This window comes from Triticum aestivum, chromosome 1A (assembly GCF_018294505.1).
Source record: "Triticum aestivum cultivar Chinese Spring chromosome 1A, IWGSC CS RefSeq v2.1, whole genome shotgun sequence".
Lineage (NCBI taxonomy): Eukaryota > Viridiplantae > Streptophyta > Magnoliopsida > Poales > Poaceae > Triticum > Triticum aestivum.
In genome coordinates, this window is record NC_057794.1 from 509,683,330 (window position 1) to 509,698,972 (window position 15,643).

Genomic DNA, 15,643 nt, shown 5'->3' on the forward strand with positions numbered 1-15,643 from the left:
GTGATCCCAGGAGAAAAGAAACGGAGGAAACCAGCAGCCTGTCGCAAGCAGGAGCCAAAAGGTCCTGTGGTTTTAATTCGAGGTAATAGCATCTTAGGTACCCTAACTTGCACGAAATGTGATGATTTAGTCCCAAACTACATTCAATATATCGATCTTTATGTCTCGACCATTTCGAGACTCCTCGTCATGTCCGTGATCATATCCGGGACTCCAAACTACATTCGGTACATCAAAACACATAAACTCATAATACCGATCGTCACCGAACGTTAAGCGTGCGGACCGTACGGGTTCGAGAACTATGTAGACATGACCGAGACTCATCTCCGGTCGATAGCCAATAGCGGAACCTGGATGCTCATATTGGTTCCTACATATTCTATGAAGATCTTTATCGGTCAAACCGCATAACAACATACGTTGTTCCCTTTGTCATCGGTATATTACTTGCTCGAGATTCGATTGTCGGTATCATCATACCTAGTCCAATATCGTTACTGCCAAGTCTCTTTACTCGTTCCGTAATGCTACATCCTGTAACTAAATTATTAGTTACATTGCTTGCAAGGCTTATAGTGATGTACATTATCGAGAGGGCCCAGAGATACCTCTCCGATACTCGGAATGACAAATCCTAATCTCAATCAATGCCAACTCAACAAACACCATCGGAGACACCTGTAGAGCATCTTTATAGTCACCCTATTACGTTGTGACGTTTTATAGCACACTAAGTGTTCCTCCGGTATTCAGAAGTTGCATGATCTCATAGTCAGAGGAACATGTATAAGTTATGGAGAAAGCAATAGCAGTAAACTAAACGATCATCGTGTTAAGCTAACGGATGGGTCAAGTCAATCATATCATTCTCTAATGATGTGATCCCATTTATCAAATGACAACTCTTTGTCTATGGATAGGCTTAATCATCTTTGATCAATGAGCTAGTTAAGTAGAGGCATACTAGTGACACTCTGTTTGTCTATGTATTCACACATGTACTAAGTTTCCGGTTAATACAATTCTAGCATGAATAATAAACATTTATCATGATATAAGGAAATATAAATAACAACTTTATTATTGCCTCTAGGGCATATTTCCTTCTATATGACCAAACTAGAGCACACTTGTAGTTCAAATTTGAATTACTCGATGTAAATCACTAGAAAATTCAATAGATCAAGGAAATATAGACAAAAAAACTCCCAAATTCATTAAAATTGGGCAGTTAGAATTCCGTGTAGTCTACTTTAGGTGAAAACTAAAAGGGCAAAATTTATAATCTTATTTCTCGCACTTGGTTAACAAATAAAGTCATCTTGGGCACTCGAAAAAGGAAAAATAAATTATTGTTGTGGTATTGACAGTTTATCATTTTCCCCCACAAGCTAGTGCACCTAAAAGGCTCCCATGCAAAAGGATTTCAACTTTTTGAGGCTTTTTCATTTTCTATAATTTCTTCAGATTATTGTCAAAATTACATGGATGACTAATAATATAAAGTGGTTTGGAATTTGACATTTCTTTGTGGCTACTGCCAACATTCCTAATGTGCAAGCTAAAAATTATTTTTTAGAATTTATAGGACCAAAACTAGAGCACACTTGTAGTTCAAATTTGAATTACTCGTTGTAAATCACTAGAAATTCAATAAATTAATGAAATATAGACAATACTCTCAGATGGAATTCCATGTGGTCTACTTTAGGTGAAAATTGAAAGGGCGGAATTTATAATCTTATTTCTCGCACTTGCTTCACAAATAAAGTCATCTTGGGCACTAGAAAAAGGAAAAATAAATTATTATTGTGGTATTAACAATTTATCATTTTTTCCACAAGCTAGTGCACATAAAAGGCTCCCATGCAACAGGATTTCAATTTTCTGAGGCTTTTTCATTTTCTATCATTTCTTTCAGATTGTTATCAACATTGCATGGATGACTAAACATATAAAGTGGTTTGGAATTTGACCTTTCTTTGTGGCTACTGCCAACATTCCTAATGTGCAAGCTAAAAATTATTTTCCAGAATTTATAGGACCAAAACTAGAGCACACTTGTAGTTCAAATTTGAATTACTTGATGTAAATTGCTAGGAATTCAATAAATCAATGATATATACAAAAAAACTGAAATTCATGAAAATTTGGCATCTGGAATCCCATGTGATCTGCTTTAGGTGAAAACTGAAATGGCACAATTTATAATCTTATTTCTGGCTCTTGTTGACAAAAAAGTCATCTTGGGCACTAGAAAAGGAAATTTTACTTTTTATTTGTGGTATTGCTAGTTTATCAATTTTTTCCCACAAAGTAGTGCACATAAAAGGCTCCCATGCAATTTTGAAGCTCTTTTCAATTTCTATAGTTTCTTTTAGTTTGTTGTCAAAATTGCATGGATGACTAATCATATAAAGTGTTTTGGAATTTGACCTTTCTTTTGTGGATATTGCCTACATTCCTAATTTTCAAGCTAAAAATTGCATGGATGACTAATTTTACATGTGCTTCCACAAGAAGTGCATATTTGCTTTGCGTGAAATCATAGTTGTTCTGCTGGAAAAAAATATGCTTTCATGAGAAGCACATATTTGCTTATCGTAGAAGCACGGATCTGTTCTGAGTTTTTCAGAAAAAATAGTGTGCTTCCATAGGAAGCACATATTTGCTTCTCTGAGCTTCTCGGGGAAAAAAGTGTTCCCACAAAAAGCACAAATTTGCTTTGCATGGGAGCATAGATTTGCTTCCGCGAGAACTTATCCAAAAAAGGGAAAACACAGCCTGTGCTTCTAAAAAAATGGAAAATCACAATTGTACTTTCGGCTCTAGTTTTTTCTTTCGTTTTTTGCATTCGTTCTTTTTTGCGCAAACCAATTGTTTTTTGTTTTATGTATTTGTTTTATATTTTTGTTTTTTTTGTTAAAAAAGTACGTTGAAATCTATTAACATGAGATCTAGTTTTGAAGACCTCGACACGAGAAATCAAACGCTAAAAACGTTTCGGCATTTGGATGTGCGATTCAAAAGATGAAATATTTTGGAAAAACAAATTGTGAAAGAAAAACTCTTACGCTATGTTTGGATGTAAGGATTGAGAGGTAATATTGGGATTTGGCATTTGTAACTCCCGAATGCCAGCGTTTGGATGCACTGGGTATTCGGTCGTGGCATCGTAGCCTGATATTGGACACAGCGCGCCAAGACTAGCGAGTGCCTGCGCGAATACCTTGCCTCCCCGCTCTGTTTTCGGCTGAAATTACCCGATCTGGCTCGCTTACCTCTTCAACCCTCCCCGTTCCTGCCCCGAAAACAGAGAAGACAGGCCGCAGGAGAAGCGGCGCGGGAGAACAGCGGCGACGCAGGTGGGTGCTCATCTCCCGCCGCCGTCCTCATCTTTTCCCATATCCGGCAGGTCTCCTCCATCTCCCGCTCCTCCTCCTCCTTCTCCCCTTGCTCCGGTAGGCCTTCTCCTCGTGCTTCATCTCCCCTGCCCTCCCCAATCTCCCCAGCCCTTTCAGGTCCGATGGCCGCTGGCGACCCGTCCCTTGGATTGTCCCTCTCCCACTACAAGAAATCTGTTAAGCCATGACGGATTTGTGGTGACGTTCTTGAAAACCATCACAGATACAGCGCCGGTCCCTCCGGGTCGTCACAGAAATCGTCACAGATCAACAGGATGCGAATGGCCACTGAAATGATGCCCCATCATGACGGACAATGAAAGACTGTCATGGAAACTGTCATGGACAGACCATGTGGACCTAAGTCGGACCGTCACCGATGGCTCATGCTGATGTGGCATGTATCCGGTGTGATGCGTATGCTGAATCCTGATTGGTCAATCCGCCCTTCTCGCGGATCGCGTATCACAACCGTCCACTCCCTCAAATCGCACGGTAGGCACATGGCCCAACGGTGGTTGAGCGGCTCCACCACCACTGCTCCCCCATCTTCTTCTCCATCCTCCGTCCCCCAATTCAATCCTATCCATCTCCCTCTCCCTCGTCCGCCGCCACCACCGGCAACCTCGGTGCCCCTCTCCCTAACCGCCACCGCCCCCACCTCTCCCCCATCCCCCGCTCTCACCTTCTCTCCTTAAACTAGGCGGCCCCCAGAACGAGCAGGCCGAGGCGCTTCCCGATTTGCAGCGCTGCTTCCGGATCCGCCAAGCAGCGCCAGAGGTCGGCTCCTTCTCCGCGTTGTTCTGCGCCAAGGTTGGCCTCCCCTTCCTTTTCCGCGTGGTCCATGGCGCTAACCCCGGACGGTACCGCCTCTCCGGTTCCCAATCCCACCCCTAAATCGATGGATGGATCTCCATGGCTGATGTGTTTTCCTACTACTTTGGTTGGTCGCAGGTGAGGCACTCAATACCATGGCCGGATGGAGGTTGGGCGATTTCCTTCCCTGACCTCGCGGCCTAGCCACTCCACCGCGAGCTTCTCGCCCCCAGGTTGTTATTCCCCTGCTCGCTCCCTCCCTCTTCCTCTCTATGGATTGGTTGCTGCTGCATGCTTGCTGCTCAAGTACCAGTCATCTCTTGCGTTGGTGCTTCTGCTGTGTGGATTTGTTGATATTATTGATATTGCTTAGCTAGTGTGGATGACTGGATGTGGGTGCGTGACTGTGCTCAACATATTAGAATATTTTTCAAATAAAAATAACAATTAGTGCTCAAGTAATAATTTATGGGTTGAGTTCTGCGCATAGTTAAATGTAGTAGCAGCATACAGTTTTCACTGTGCACACTGCCGAGCATGCATTTTTGTATGTAGAAATCTCAACTCTTTGTAACACAACACTTGCTGGCATTGGGTAAATGACTTGCCTTCCATTAACTACAGTCTTGCATTTTTATAAAAAGAAAAAAGATTATCTCTTGCGTGCAAGTGTACTCTGTGAGATAGTAATACATTCCCGTGTATGTGTAGTTCATTGGGCCTGTAGCTCACTAGTTTGTGTTTCCGCTGTAATGTTTACCTCTGCTATCATGATGATACTTCTTGTTCGAAGAATTAGTATTTTAAAATTTTAGTGTCCACCTAACATCAGTACCTTGGAATATACTGCCTGTTGGAAGGATCATTTTATATCCTGAACATTTGCTATTGCAGCTGCTCTTTAGCTACATAGCTACATAATATCAAATTTGACTTGAACTTTATATGTTTATATTACATGGCAAGTTGATTGTGTAGCCTATGTACAGAAGCTCAGGTGTAGATAAGTTCAGAAAGATGTCTCGTTTGGCAAGAGTGTGCTGAAGTAATGTGGAATTGCTCTGAACCTTTAATACATTTATGTGTGGATTCTGTTATTAATCTGTACAACATCAGCACTAACACTTAAATGGTATCGATTCAGTATCTTAACTACTGGGCCACCAGTCAGCCATTAATCTTTGTCCGTACAACATCAACAGTGAAACTTTTATATTATTGATTCAATATCTCTACAACATCAGTACTGCCGAGCATGTATATTTTTCCTGTAGAAACGACTTCTTCCAATAACTACAATCTTGCACTTTTCTAGAAAAATAATCTGATCTCTTGTGTGCACATGTTCTCTGCGATACTAATACATCCATGTGTATGGGTACTACTGGGGCCTGTAGCTCACTAATTTGTGGTTCCCTGTAATTATTTACCTCTGCTATCATGCTGGTTTCGGCTATGTAGTAAGGTCCTCGACATATACTTCTCGTTCAAAGAATTAGCACTTCAATTTTTTGTTCGCCTACATAACATCAGTACCAGCGGTAGCTCCGTCCATCTACCACCCCCCATCCGCCCTTCTCCCTCTCCTACTCAACCCTAATCCCATGTCCTCCCCTCCCTCCCATTCAGATCTGATGGCCGCTCCCCCTCTTCCCCATCACAGTTCGTCCCTCCTCCCCAATATGTTTGCATAGTAAGATACTAATCTGTCTTAAATTAACTCTGCTGCAGGTTATTTGTCTTGGATTGGCACATCCATGTAGACCAACTGAAGGTATGTTCAGAGATAATTTCTGCTATCAGTAAGGAAAAAATAAGTTTTGTTTGGCCATGCATTCATGTGGTGAAGAGAACTAGAATCAGTATTTGACTATATAGTGAATGCTTGTTGTGCCCTGTCTTAAATGACTGAATGCTTGCTGAAATTTTGATATCTTGTTGTAGCATAAATTAGTACAACAATTTTTGATAGCTTGTCTTATATGCCTGATTGGTATCTTGCTTGCTTATGTCGTATGGCTGATTGATGACTTGTCCTTAATAGCTAGCCGTAGCATAATTTTTGAAATGCTTGTTGTACCATGTCTTTGTATATTTACTTGTGTGATTGAATGAGGCATGAATGTCTAATTTGTGAAATGTAATGTAGCTGCACCATGTCTGACATGGACTTGGTTGCTTACATAAACGAGGAGAACAAAAGAAGAAAGAGGAGACGGGTAGTTTTGACCAAACTGTACTTTGAATCGTTTGTTCTTGGGATAGCATATCTTAGTACGAGGAGGGCACCAAGGGATTTAGGGAGTTTTAGTGACGATGAGGAAAAGAACATTCATCGGAAGTATTTGCTAAAAGGAATGTATGATGGGGCAGAAGTAACATGCTATGATCAGTTGCGTTTAACTAAAAGAAACTTCCATGACTTATGCACCATGTTGCGTGAGAGGGCTGGTCTTCATGACAGTGTCTATGTTTCCGTGGAGGAAAAGGTGGCACTGTTCTTGTTGGTAGTTGGCTATGGTATCAAAATGAGGATTCTGCGTGGCACTTACAAGCGCTCCTTATGGACTATTATTACCCACTTTGACGATGTATTAACAGCGATTCTATCTCTAACCGGGGAGTTCATTAAGCTTCCTGATCCTTCTACTCAGCCACCTGATGATTACAAATGGAAGTGGTTTGGCAATGCACTTGGAGCACTAGATGGGTGTCATGTTGATGTTTGTGTGCCCGTGTGTGACCAAGGGAGATATAGGAACAGGAAGCAAGCTATCAGCACTAACATGCTTGGTGTGGTTGATTGGAATATGAAATTTATGTATGTCTTGCCTGGCTGGGAGGGTTCAGCTTCTGACTCAAGAGTCTTGCGTGATGCAATGAGGTTGAGCCGCCAAGATGCATTTGTTGTACCACAGGGTATGACACTTCCTCTTGGTAATTCATTTCTCCTCTGTATAATTGTTAGCTAACTCATTTGCTAACCCAGTAAGGCCCAACGAAACCCTAGCGTGCCTGGCTCAATCTGAACCATTGAAAGATCGTGGATGTCGCCTAGAGGGGGGGGGGTGAATAGGCGCTTTAAAATAATTACGGTTTAGGCTTGAACAAATGCGGAATAAACCTAACGGTTAATTTGTCAAGCACAAAACCTAAAACAACTAGGCTCACCTATGTGCACCAACAACTTATGCTAAGCAAGATAAACTACTTAGGTGATAGCAAGATATATGACAAGAAACAATATGGCTATCACAAAGTAAAGTGCATAAGTAAAGGGCTCAGGTAAGAGATAACCGAGGCACGCGGAGACGATGATGTATCCCGAAGTTCACACCCTTGCGGATGCTAATCTCCGTTTGGAGCGGTGTGGAGGCACAATGCTCCCCAAGAAGCCACTAGGGCCACCGTAATCTCCTCACGCCCTCGCACAATGCAAGATGCCATGATTCCACTAAGGGACCCTTGAGGGCGGTCACCGAACCCGTACAAATGGCAACCCTTGGGGGCGGTCACCGAACCCGTACACTTTGGCAACCCTTGGGGGCGGTCACCGGTACCCGTCAAATTGCTCGGGGCGATCTCCACAACCTAATTGGAGACCCTGAAGCTTGCCCGGAGCTTTACACCACAATGATTGAGCTCCGAACACCACCAACCGTCTAGGGCGCCCAAGCACCCAAGAGGAACAAGCTCAAGGGTACCAAGTACCCAAGAGTAATAAGCTTCTCAACTTGTAACTTCCACGTATCACCGTGGAGAACTCCCGATGCACCAAATGCAATGGCAAGGGCACACGGAGTGCCCAAGTCCTTCTCTCTCAAATCCTACGAAAGCAACTAGTGCTAGGGAGGAAAATGAGAGGAAGAACAAGAAGGAGAACACCAAGAACTCCAAGATCTAGATCCAAGGGGTTCCCCTCACAAAGAGGAGAAAGTGATTGGTGGAAACGTGGATCTAGATCTCCTCTCTCTTTTCCCTCAAGAACTAGCAAGAATCATTGGAGGGATTGAGAGTTAGAAAGCTCGAAGAAGGTCAACAAGGGGGGAAGAACACGAGCTAAAAGGATGAGGTTCATTGGGGAAGAAGACCCCCTTTTATAGGTGGGGAAAAATCCAACCGTTACCCACCAACCAGCCCGCGGCCAGCGGTACTATCGCGCCTGGCCAGCGGTACTACCGCAAGGCCGCGCGGTACTACTGCTTGCATCCAAGCGGTACTACCGCACGGCGGTGCGGTACTACCGTACCGACCCACGGTACTGCCGCAACCCCAGCACAGAACCGATAAACAGACGCACAGGAGCTGGGGGCGGAACTTCCGCACGCGCGGTACTACCGCGCCCCCCATGCGGTACTACCGCGAGGCAAAAGTCCCAGCCAGGGGAAAAGGGAAACTTCCGTGCTTACTTCTGCAAAGAAACGGAAGTAGCAAAAACTCAACACAGTAGTACTGCCGAGGGGCGGTACTACCGCACGGCGAAAGCGGTACTATCGCGGTAGGTGCGGATGTAAAAAATTACATCCGCTCCGACTACCGCAAAGGGGCGGCACTAGCCTGGTGGGCAGCGGTAGTGCGGCTCTAGGGGAGCGGTACTACCGTGGGCACCTGCGGTACTACCGTGCCACTGCACGGTACTACCGCTGATGCCTACGGTACTACCGCTTTCCTGGGAGCAGTACTACCGCAGCCAACAACGGCAGCCACACAAGGGAGGCAAGAAAACGGAGGAAGCTCCAAGGAAGGAGGGGAAAAGAAGGAGACGTGTACGTGAAGAAACCACCCAAACCTTTCCAACGCGGACCATGACAAAACCACACTCAAGAGAACAAGAGCTGCCATAACTTTTGCATACGAGCTCCAAATTGAGCAAACTCAAGCTTGTTGGAAACAAGACGACGAGTAGCATCAAAACAACGACTGGTTATAGAAAGAAGAGGCAGGGGAGGTATGCCAACAAATAGAGGAGTGAAACCTCCAACCGAGAAGAACCGGCAAAACCTCCAACAACGAAAACATCATAGAGTATGCAAGCGAACTCCGTTTTCGATGAACTCTAGCTTGTCATCAAGATGACCAAAAGCTCTAAGACTCTCAAAGAGAACCAAACAAGAACCAAGAAAGATGATGCAAGGATGCAATGGTTTGAGCTCTCAGCGAACGATACGATCAAGCTACTCATCGAGAGCCCCCCTTGATAGTACGGCAATCGATCCTATAACCCAGTCTCCCAACTACCATCATGAGACCGGTAAAATAGAAAACCTATCAAGGGCAAACCTTTGCCTTGCACATGGTCCACTTGAGCTAGATGAAGACGATCTTGACTCCCTCAAGTTGGACCACCTTTCTTGATTGGGTTGACTTGATGAAGACTAGTTGATTGCTCCCCCATACTCCACTATGGGTGAGCCACTCTTCCGCACATCTTCACAAGTCCATTGTCACCACAAAGGACGGCAAGCTTCAAGCATTTGATCTCTTCGTGATGCTCCACTTGAACTTGCACACCGCAACCTAACCCCACAAAGAACCCTCACGAAGACCATGGGTTAGTACACGAAGCGTAATTGACAATGCTTACCATACCATGGGATCACTTGATCCCTTACCATACCATGGGATCACTTGATCCCTCTTGGTACATCTTCTATGCTTTGTGGGTTGGTCAATTTGATTCACTCTTTGACTTAGTCTTGATCAACCTCTCACAAGACCAATCTTTAGGTAATTCCTTGAATAGCACCTTGGTCGACACAAACTCTCCTTGAAACCAACACATGTACTCCAAGAAAAGCCTATGGACAAAAACCTTCAAATATAACTCAAGGCAACCATTAGTCCATAGAGATTGTCATCAATTACCAAAACCAAACATGGGGGCACCGCATGTTCTTTCAACCATCTATATGCTCTAATCTTCACCGTCCATCTACTCTCTTTTACCTCTTTCTCTCACCTGCTCCCTTCCAGGTCCAGCCTCCAGGCACAAATCAACAGCCGCAATGGCCTTGCTGCAGCTCCTCCTTCATGGCTTCTCTGCCTCCGCCCCTCCCTCTCTGCCTCCCCCCTCCTTCCCTAGAACCGCCCTTCCTTCCCTGCTCCAATTCCTCTACCAGTCTCCTCTTACATGACAGATCGATCGAGTCGCTCGACTCACAAACCGCGACTAGTCGAGACTAGTCGACCGAGTCGTTCAACTCATCCAATGATTCGAGTCGACAGGTTGAGTCGACCTTCATGTAATGACTCATCAACTAGTCGACGACTAGTCGTTCGACTCGAAATCCATGGTGATGCTATGTGCCTCCAAATTCGATGCTCTTCCTTCAAAAAGGAAAGAGCATTCTTGGAATTCCTATGCCATAATCTTTATCTCCCGGATGATATGACCATGTTTTTTGCCCGTCCCATCCTTTATGTTTGACCCGACACCTTTACAGTTTGATGCAACAATGGTGCTTGTTTGTAACAGGTCAGATGGCAGGGCCATGGCCTCTCGGCAGGCTAAAGCTTCAACCGTAGTGACACATTTGCAAGTGGATCTGCAAGGTCGACAGGGTGGGCTGTGGGATTTTAGACCGGCCATATACGACAGGAAATTACAGATGAGACTAAGAAAGAAAAGCCCAACAAAACTCGTCCCGACCCGTCTAGCCCAACAAACAATGCACCTGATTCTCAAGATTGTCTCAAAAAAAAACCTGTTCTCAAGGGGGGAAAACGCACCTAGGGGACACTGGGACAGACGCGCCGAGCCCTTGTGCGTCCCCGACCTCGGCGGCTCGGCTCCCGATCTCGCTGGCTGTCTCGCCGGACGCCGTCAGCCGTCGCTGTCTGCCTCGTCATCGCTAGACGCCCAGGAGCCGCCCCGCCCGCCCAGCGCTCGGCGCTACTGCGCTTCCCTAGCGCCCCTGCAACCGCCCAGTCCGCCCTCCACCGATTCCGGCACTCGGCCGGCAGTAAGCCTTGAGCTCGATTTGAGGACTGAAGGTAAGTTGTCCACTGTGGCACTGCCCATTCCCCAATTTCTGATTTAGGGTTTGCTCTTTGTTGTCTATTGCATCAATCAGGTGGAAGAGTCAAGTCTATTGTTGCGTTAACTGAACAACAGGACTTGCTATCCAGTACATGCACACACAGTCCTGTGAATACATACACATAATTTTGCTACCCAGTACATGAACACCTGATTAGTGACAAATTAATGACTTGTCTGATTGTTTGCCACTCTAACATGTTACTCTAACAATGCCACTCTTTACAAATTAACAATGCCACACAGTCTTTCTTGAACTTCTTAAGGTATGTATTATGTAGGCTTCTCTTACGCAATTGAGAATTTTAGTACTCCCTCTGTCCGGAATTACTTGTCCACAAATGGATAAAAGTAAATGTATCCAGAACTAAAATATGTCTAGATACATCCATTTCTATGACAAGTATTTCCGGACGGAGGGAGTATGTCTGTAAGACCATATTGATCTATTTCTATCTGCTATTGGTAAATTAATTAGAACGTTGGCATGTCATATTCGTTGTCAAAAGAAAAAGTTGGACCACCCTGCTCGTTAGGGCCCCTTTATTGTTTATGTGACAATGTACGAGACTTGACTTATGTGATTAATTTAGTAGGATAGCAAAATTTGATTATTGGCTAGCACACAGGTTTGATTTTGACCTGCAAAAACTGAGATGCAGAGTAAATCACATTCATTGAGATTTACTGACCCGATACAAGAAATGGGTGGAAAGATAATACAAAGAATGAGAATTAGGAGAAGACAATACAGTAATGGTCCTTCTGAATCGTCCTTGTTGAGAGAGACTTGAGACAATTTGATGGACCAAATGCATATGTGAATGGTATCGTTGATGTTGGACCTTGCTGGACTTTCTTCTTTCGATTTGTGAATTGTTGATCAGTGCATGCCTATATTATCTTGTAGTATATGGTAATGTATTGCTAGTTCTTTAGCAAAGGTCATGTCATATGTTTCTTGCACCGAGCCTTGACCAGCTTGCGTGCTTCACGAGCTTGGCCGGAGGCTTGGGCCTGGCTTGTTGTATCTTCGAGCCCTGAGCTTTCTGTCCAGCCCTAGTTGTGTTGTAATATTTGGAAATTTCAAACATTTTTAGTTAACTCTAATGTTGTGAGACTTGATTAAGCTATTCATATTGCTCTTCTGGTCAATTTCTTATTACTGTGTTATGTCGGTTTTTTTGTAGGTGGCCCACTGGATTATTTGTTTCTAGCTCAGCCACTGCCTCAGAATAGTTTAGGACCTGAGAAGTCCTTTACTCCATTAGGCAAAACAATGGAGGACTGTGCAGCCACCCCTGTTCGCCGCCCTGCCGACCCCTCTTCCCCATCCCCAACCCCAACCCCATCTCCCTTATCTCTGCGCCAGTGGCGCCCAGCGGCGCAGCGCAACCTGCGCAACCAGTGGTCGCGCCTGCTTGCCGCCAAGACCCGGTGGCTGGACGCCGCCGCCAGCGGCCGCTCCCATGCCGCCACGCTCGTCAACGCCTACCTCTCCCGCAGGTCGCCCCCTCTCTGGCTCTGTGTTTCGGCGACGCTTGAGTTTTTGAGATTTTATTAACTAGTTACTGACTGCGCCTTGTGCTTGTCATTTTGTCAGTTACATGCCAGGGATGGATTTGGGGGTGCTCAAGGGCATGCCCAGGATCCGCGACAGGGCGAGCGCCAAATTGACCCACAAGGAGGTAGCTACGCTGTCGCCAGGAACTCAGCCAATCCTCCTCAGCAGCATGGTTTAATTTTCTTGTTCATCCCCTCATTTTCATGTCCCTTGCTTGGTTCAGGTGCAATGCCGCGAGATGCTTCTATCAGCCTACAAGGAGATGGTAATGCTTCATACAAAGCCCATGCTTGTTCATGTCATTTTAGCCGGGACCCTGTAAGCCATTAATGGTTGTTTGACTTTTGGTGCTCTTCCTATTTCTTGGTAATAGGTCTGTGCCATGTCCGACTTGGTTAAAGCTTCTCATGCCATGCGGTGTTTCTCCAAAGTATCTTCTGGTAGCCCACTAGTCCGATTTACTGATCGGCAGGATGATTTGAATGATTTAGGGGATGGTGGAGGAGCTCCAGTATACAGATGGATCTCCATGTTAGAATTTGGTGGGTTACTCGCATTTTTTTATGCAAAACTGGATTAAGTTCCGTAATCTTTATTTCCCCTTCCCACGTGACATTACTTGCTTTTAAGAGATTCAGAAATTTTTATTCTGAAAGACGTACTAGGATTCGGATAGACAGATGAACTTTCTTTTCATTTGTGTTTGGCATGACAGAAATGCATTCTTGGAATCAATTTTGTGTAGTTTGGGAAATAGCTCCAACTTAGTCAGAAAATCAAGTGAATTTTATATAGTTAGTAAATAATTTGCAAGTTATTCAGTGTAGCACTGCCACATTAGATCAAGTTGACTGAATAAATATCTGGTTTCTTATATCCAAAGTGATTTGTCCGTAATTTCTTTCTAAAATAGCTACTCAAGATCAGATCTTTCTGATCCAGCAAGATACGGCTAATATATTGATTTGTTGTTATTCGTGACTTGATCTCAGAAAACCTCGCCAAAGAGCTTGTTGAGATGTTTGTTTCAGAGCTACGATTGAAGGTATGCCATCACACAATTCTGCTATGTTTTAGCTTGTGCACTTAGAAATCGCATTTTTTTACATCCCTGTTTCTCCTGAACTTTTGGAAAAATCCTGACAGTGGAAATCATTTTTAATGTAGAGACTGATTGTCTTGGACCTCCTGTCAATTAACTTAAAAGAAGGTGCAGATCCTTCATTAGAATGGTCAGATGAGTTATATGACGGGGAATTCAATGAATTTCAGAGGATTGGCCTGGGGTCTGGAGACAGCTTCCCACTACCTGAGAATTGGAAGGCTGATGTCTTACAGGCACAGCGACCTGGACATACCCCATCCCATGAGGTTTTACAGGTGTTGATCCAATTTTTGCAATAGCTTTGCATTTATTCCCTTAGAAATCAACTGTCTCTGTCCTGATGTTTAGATCTTTTAATTGTTTGTTTGGTAGACATAGCATTGTGTTGGCTCATTGTAAATAAAGGATGAGAGCACCATCTTTGGATTAGATCAAATGTGTTGTGCTCATTGCAGCATGCTTTCTAACAAGGGTTGTGTCTTTTCAATTATTATTTTACAGGTTTATTTAACCTCTTGGCTTGCTAATGTGAACATCAAGACGAGTAGGTAATTGCTCCATCTGCTTTAGCTTTGGATTTTACAAACTAGTATAAGGATACCTGAATTTCGAAATTAAGCTGTATCATATACTCCCTCCGTTCCAAATTACTCGTCGTGGTTTTAGTTCAAATTGAACTAAAACCACGATGAGTAATTTGGAACGGAGGGAGTACTAGTTTTGTTGATAGTGTGATAGTATTGATCTCTTGATTTTATTTTCAGAATTGACGAAATATTTGAGCTTGTTGAGGAAGAGATGCAGATCAAATTGCGTTGAAGATTTCGATTCATAGAATTTAAGTGGGAACCATTCGGGAATGTTCAGGGGTTCTTTTTCATTAACGGAAGTGATTTAGGCTATTTAGCCAGTGTGATCTTCCCTAAGAAAGAGGGCTCATATATAATACTTCTCAAATGCATTACTGTTAGCTTGAATACAGTTTGTGTAACAAGGCTGAGCCACGAGCCCACCGGCTCCTCAAAATCCAGAATGTCTTGCCTTGCCCCTGTGGTTGGCGTTCCATGGAGTACGTAGTAGCTGAAAACAGCCTGACACTGGACTCTGCTTCTAGTGCTGATTTCAGGATCTGCTGGGAAGACGTGGGAGAGAAATCAAGCACAGTGTGGGCGAGTATCCGAGTTTCTCCATGTTCTCGTGGAAGTTATATATGACAGGGAATCTCCCTGGCCTTGTTTTGGGTGGCGCCGCCTCGCCCGTTTCCAGCAGGACTCTTCTTCTCCGGCCACAAATTCGAAGCTAAAGAAAATGCCATTGCCATGGAGGAGCAATTCACTAGTGCTCGCCCAAGGTTCGATGCTAGTAGTAGACAGGAGGAGCCCAGCTTATTATTGGCAGTAGCATATATCATGATTGGCTGGAAGGAAGAGAGCAGAGGAGTCAGGAGGAGGACCCCAGAGCTCTGTTGAACGTGCCCATGCATGCTGCCCCGGACAAACGAAACGATCCAGGAGCTTTGTCTGCCGCATGCCCTTGCCCTTGCCCTTGCCCTGTTCCATTCCACTCCATTTAAAGAGGGAGATGGAAAAAGAAACTGGACGTCCACATGAGATATCACGTCCCTGTTCCCGGGCGGGACACTGGTCAACCATGTGGCTCCTGCAGTGCCTCTCTGAATTAAAAGAGGTAATAGCATCCCAGGTACCCTAACT

General features: G+C 44.4%; 1 protein-coding gene across 4 annotated transcripts; it reads left to right on the forward strand.

The window, feature by feature from the left end:
• The first annotated feature begins 3,921 nt into the window (after positions 1-3,921).
• LOC123061195 (uncharacterized) lies at positions 3,922-14,961 on the forward strand. Of its 4 annotated transcripts, none has more exons than XM_044484174.1 (11): positions 3,922-4,220; positions 4,362-4,456; positions 5,955-5,997; positions 12,453-12,768; positions 12,866-12,950; positions 13,050-13,091; positions 13,200-13,368; positions 13,819-13,871; positions 13,994-14,206; positions 14,433-14,479; positions 14,696-14,961. In XM_044484174.1, exons 4-11 carry the CDS (start codon positions 12,542-12,544, stop codon positions 14,748-14,750), a joined length of 891 nt encoding a protein of 296 aa, XP_044340109.1. In that variant the 5' UTR covers positions 3,922-4,220; positions 4,362-4,456; positions 5,955-5,997; positions 12,453-12,541; the 3' UTR covers positions 14,751-14,961. The 4 variants fall into 4 exon arrangements, with proteins under 4 accessions (XP_044340109.1, XP_044340108.1, XP_044340105.1 ...); XM_044484173.1 differs by having other exon boundaries at positions 3,962-4,270; XM_044484170.1 differs by lacking the exons at positions 3,922-4,220; positions 4,362-4,456; positions 5,955-5,997 and adding an exon at positions 10,516-11,216 and having other exon boundaries at positions 14,099-14,206.
• The last annotated feature ends 682 nt before the right edge of the window (positions 14,962-15,643 follow it).

What these genes read in the sequence shown, in the direction of transcription:
- LOC123061195 (XM_044484163.1), top strand. Translation starts at nt 10,679, where the DNA reads ATGGTGCTTGTTTGTAACAGGTCAGATGGCAGGGCCATGGCCTCTCGG. An exon ending in AACGCCTACCTCTCCCGCAG is followed by an intron (nt 12,769 to 12,865) that starts GTCGCCCCCTCT and finishes TCATTTTGTCAG; the next exon opens with TTACATGCCAGGGATGGATT. An exon ending in GTGAACATCAAGACGAGTAG is followed by an intron (nt 14,480 to 14,695) that starts GTAATTGCTCCA and finishes TTTTATTTTCAG; the next exon opens with AATTGACGAAATATTTGAGC.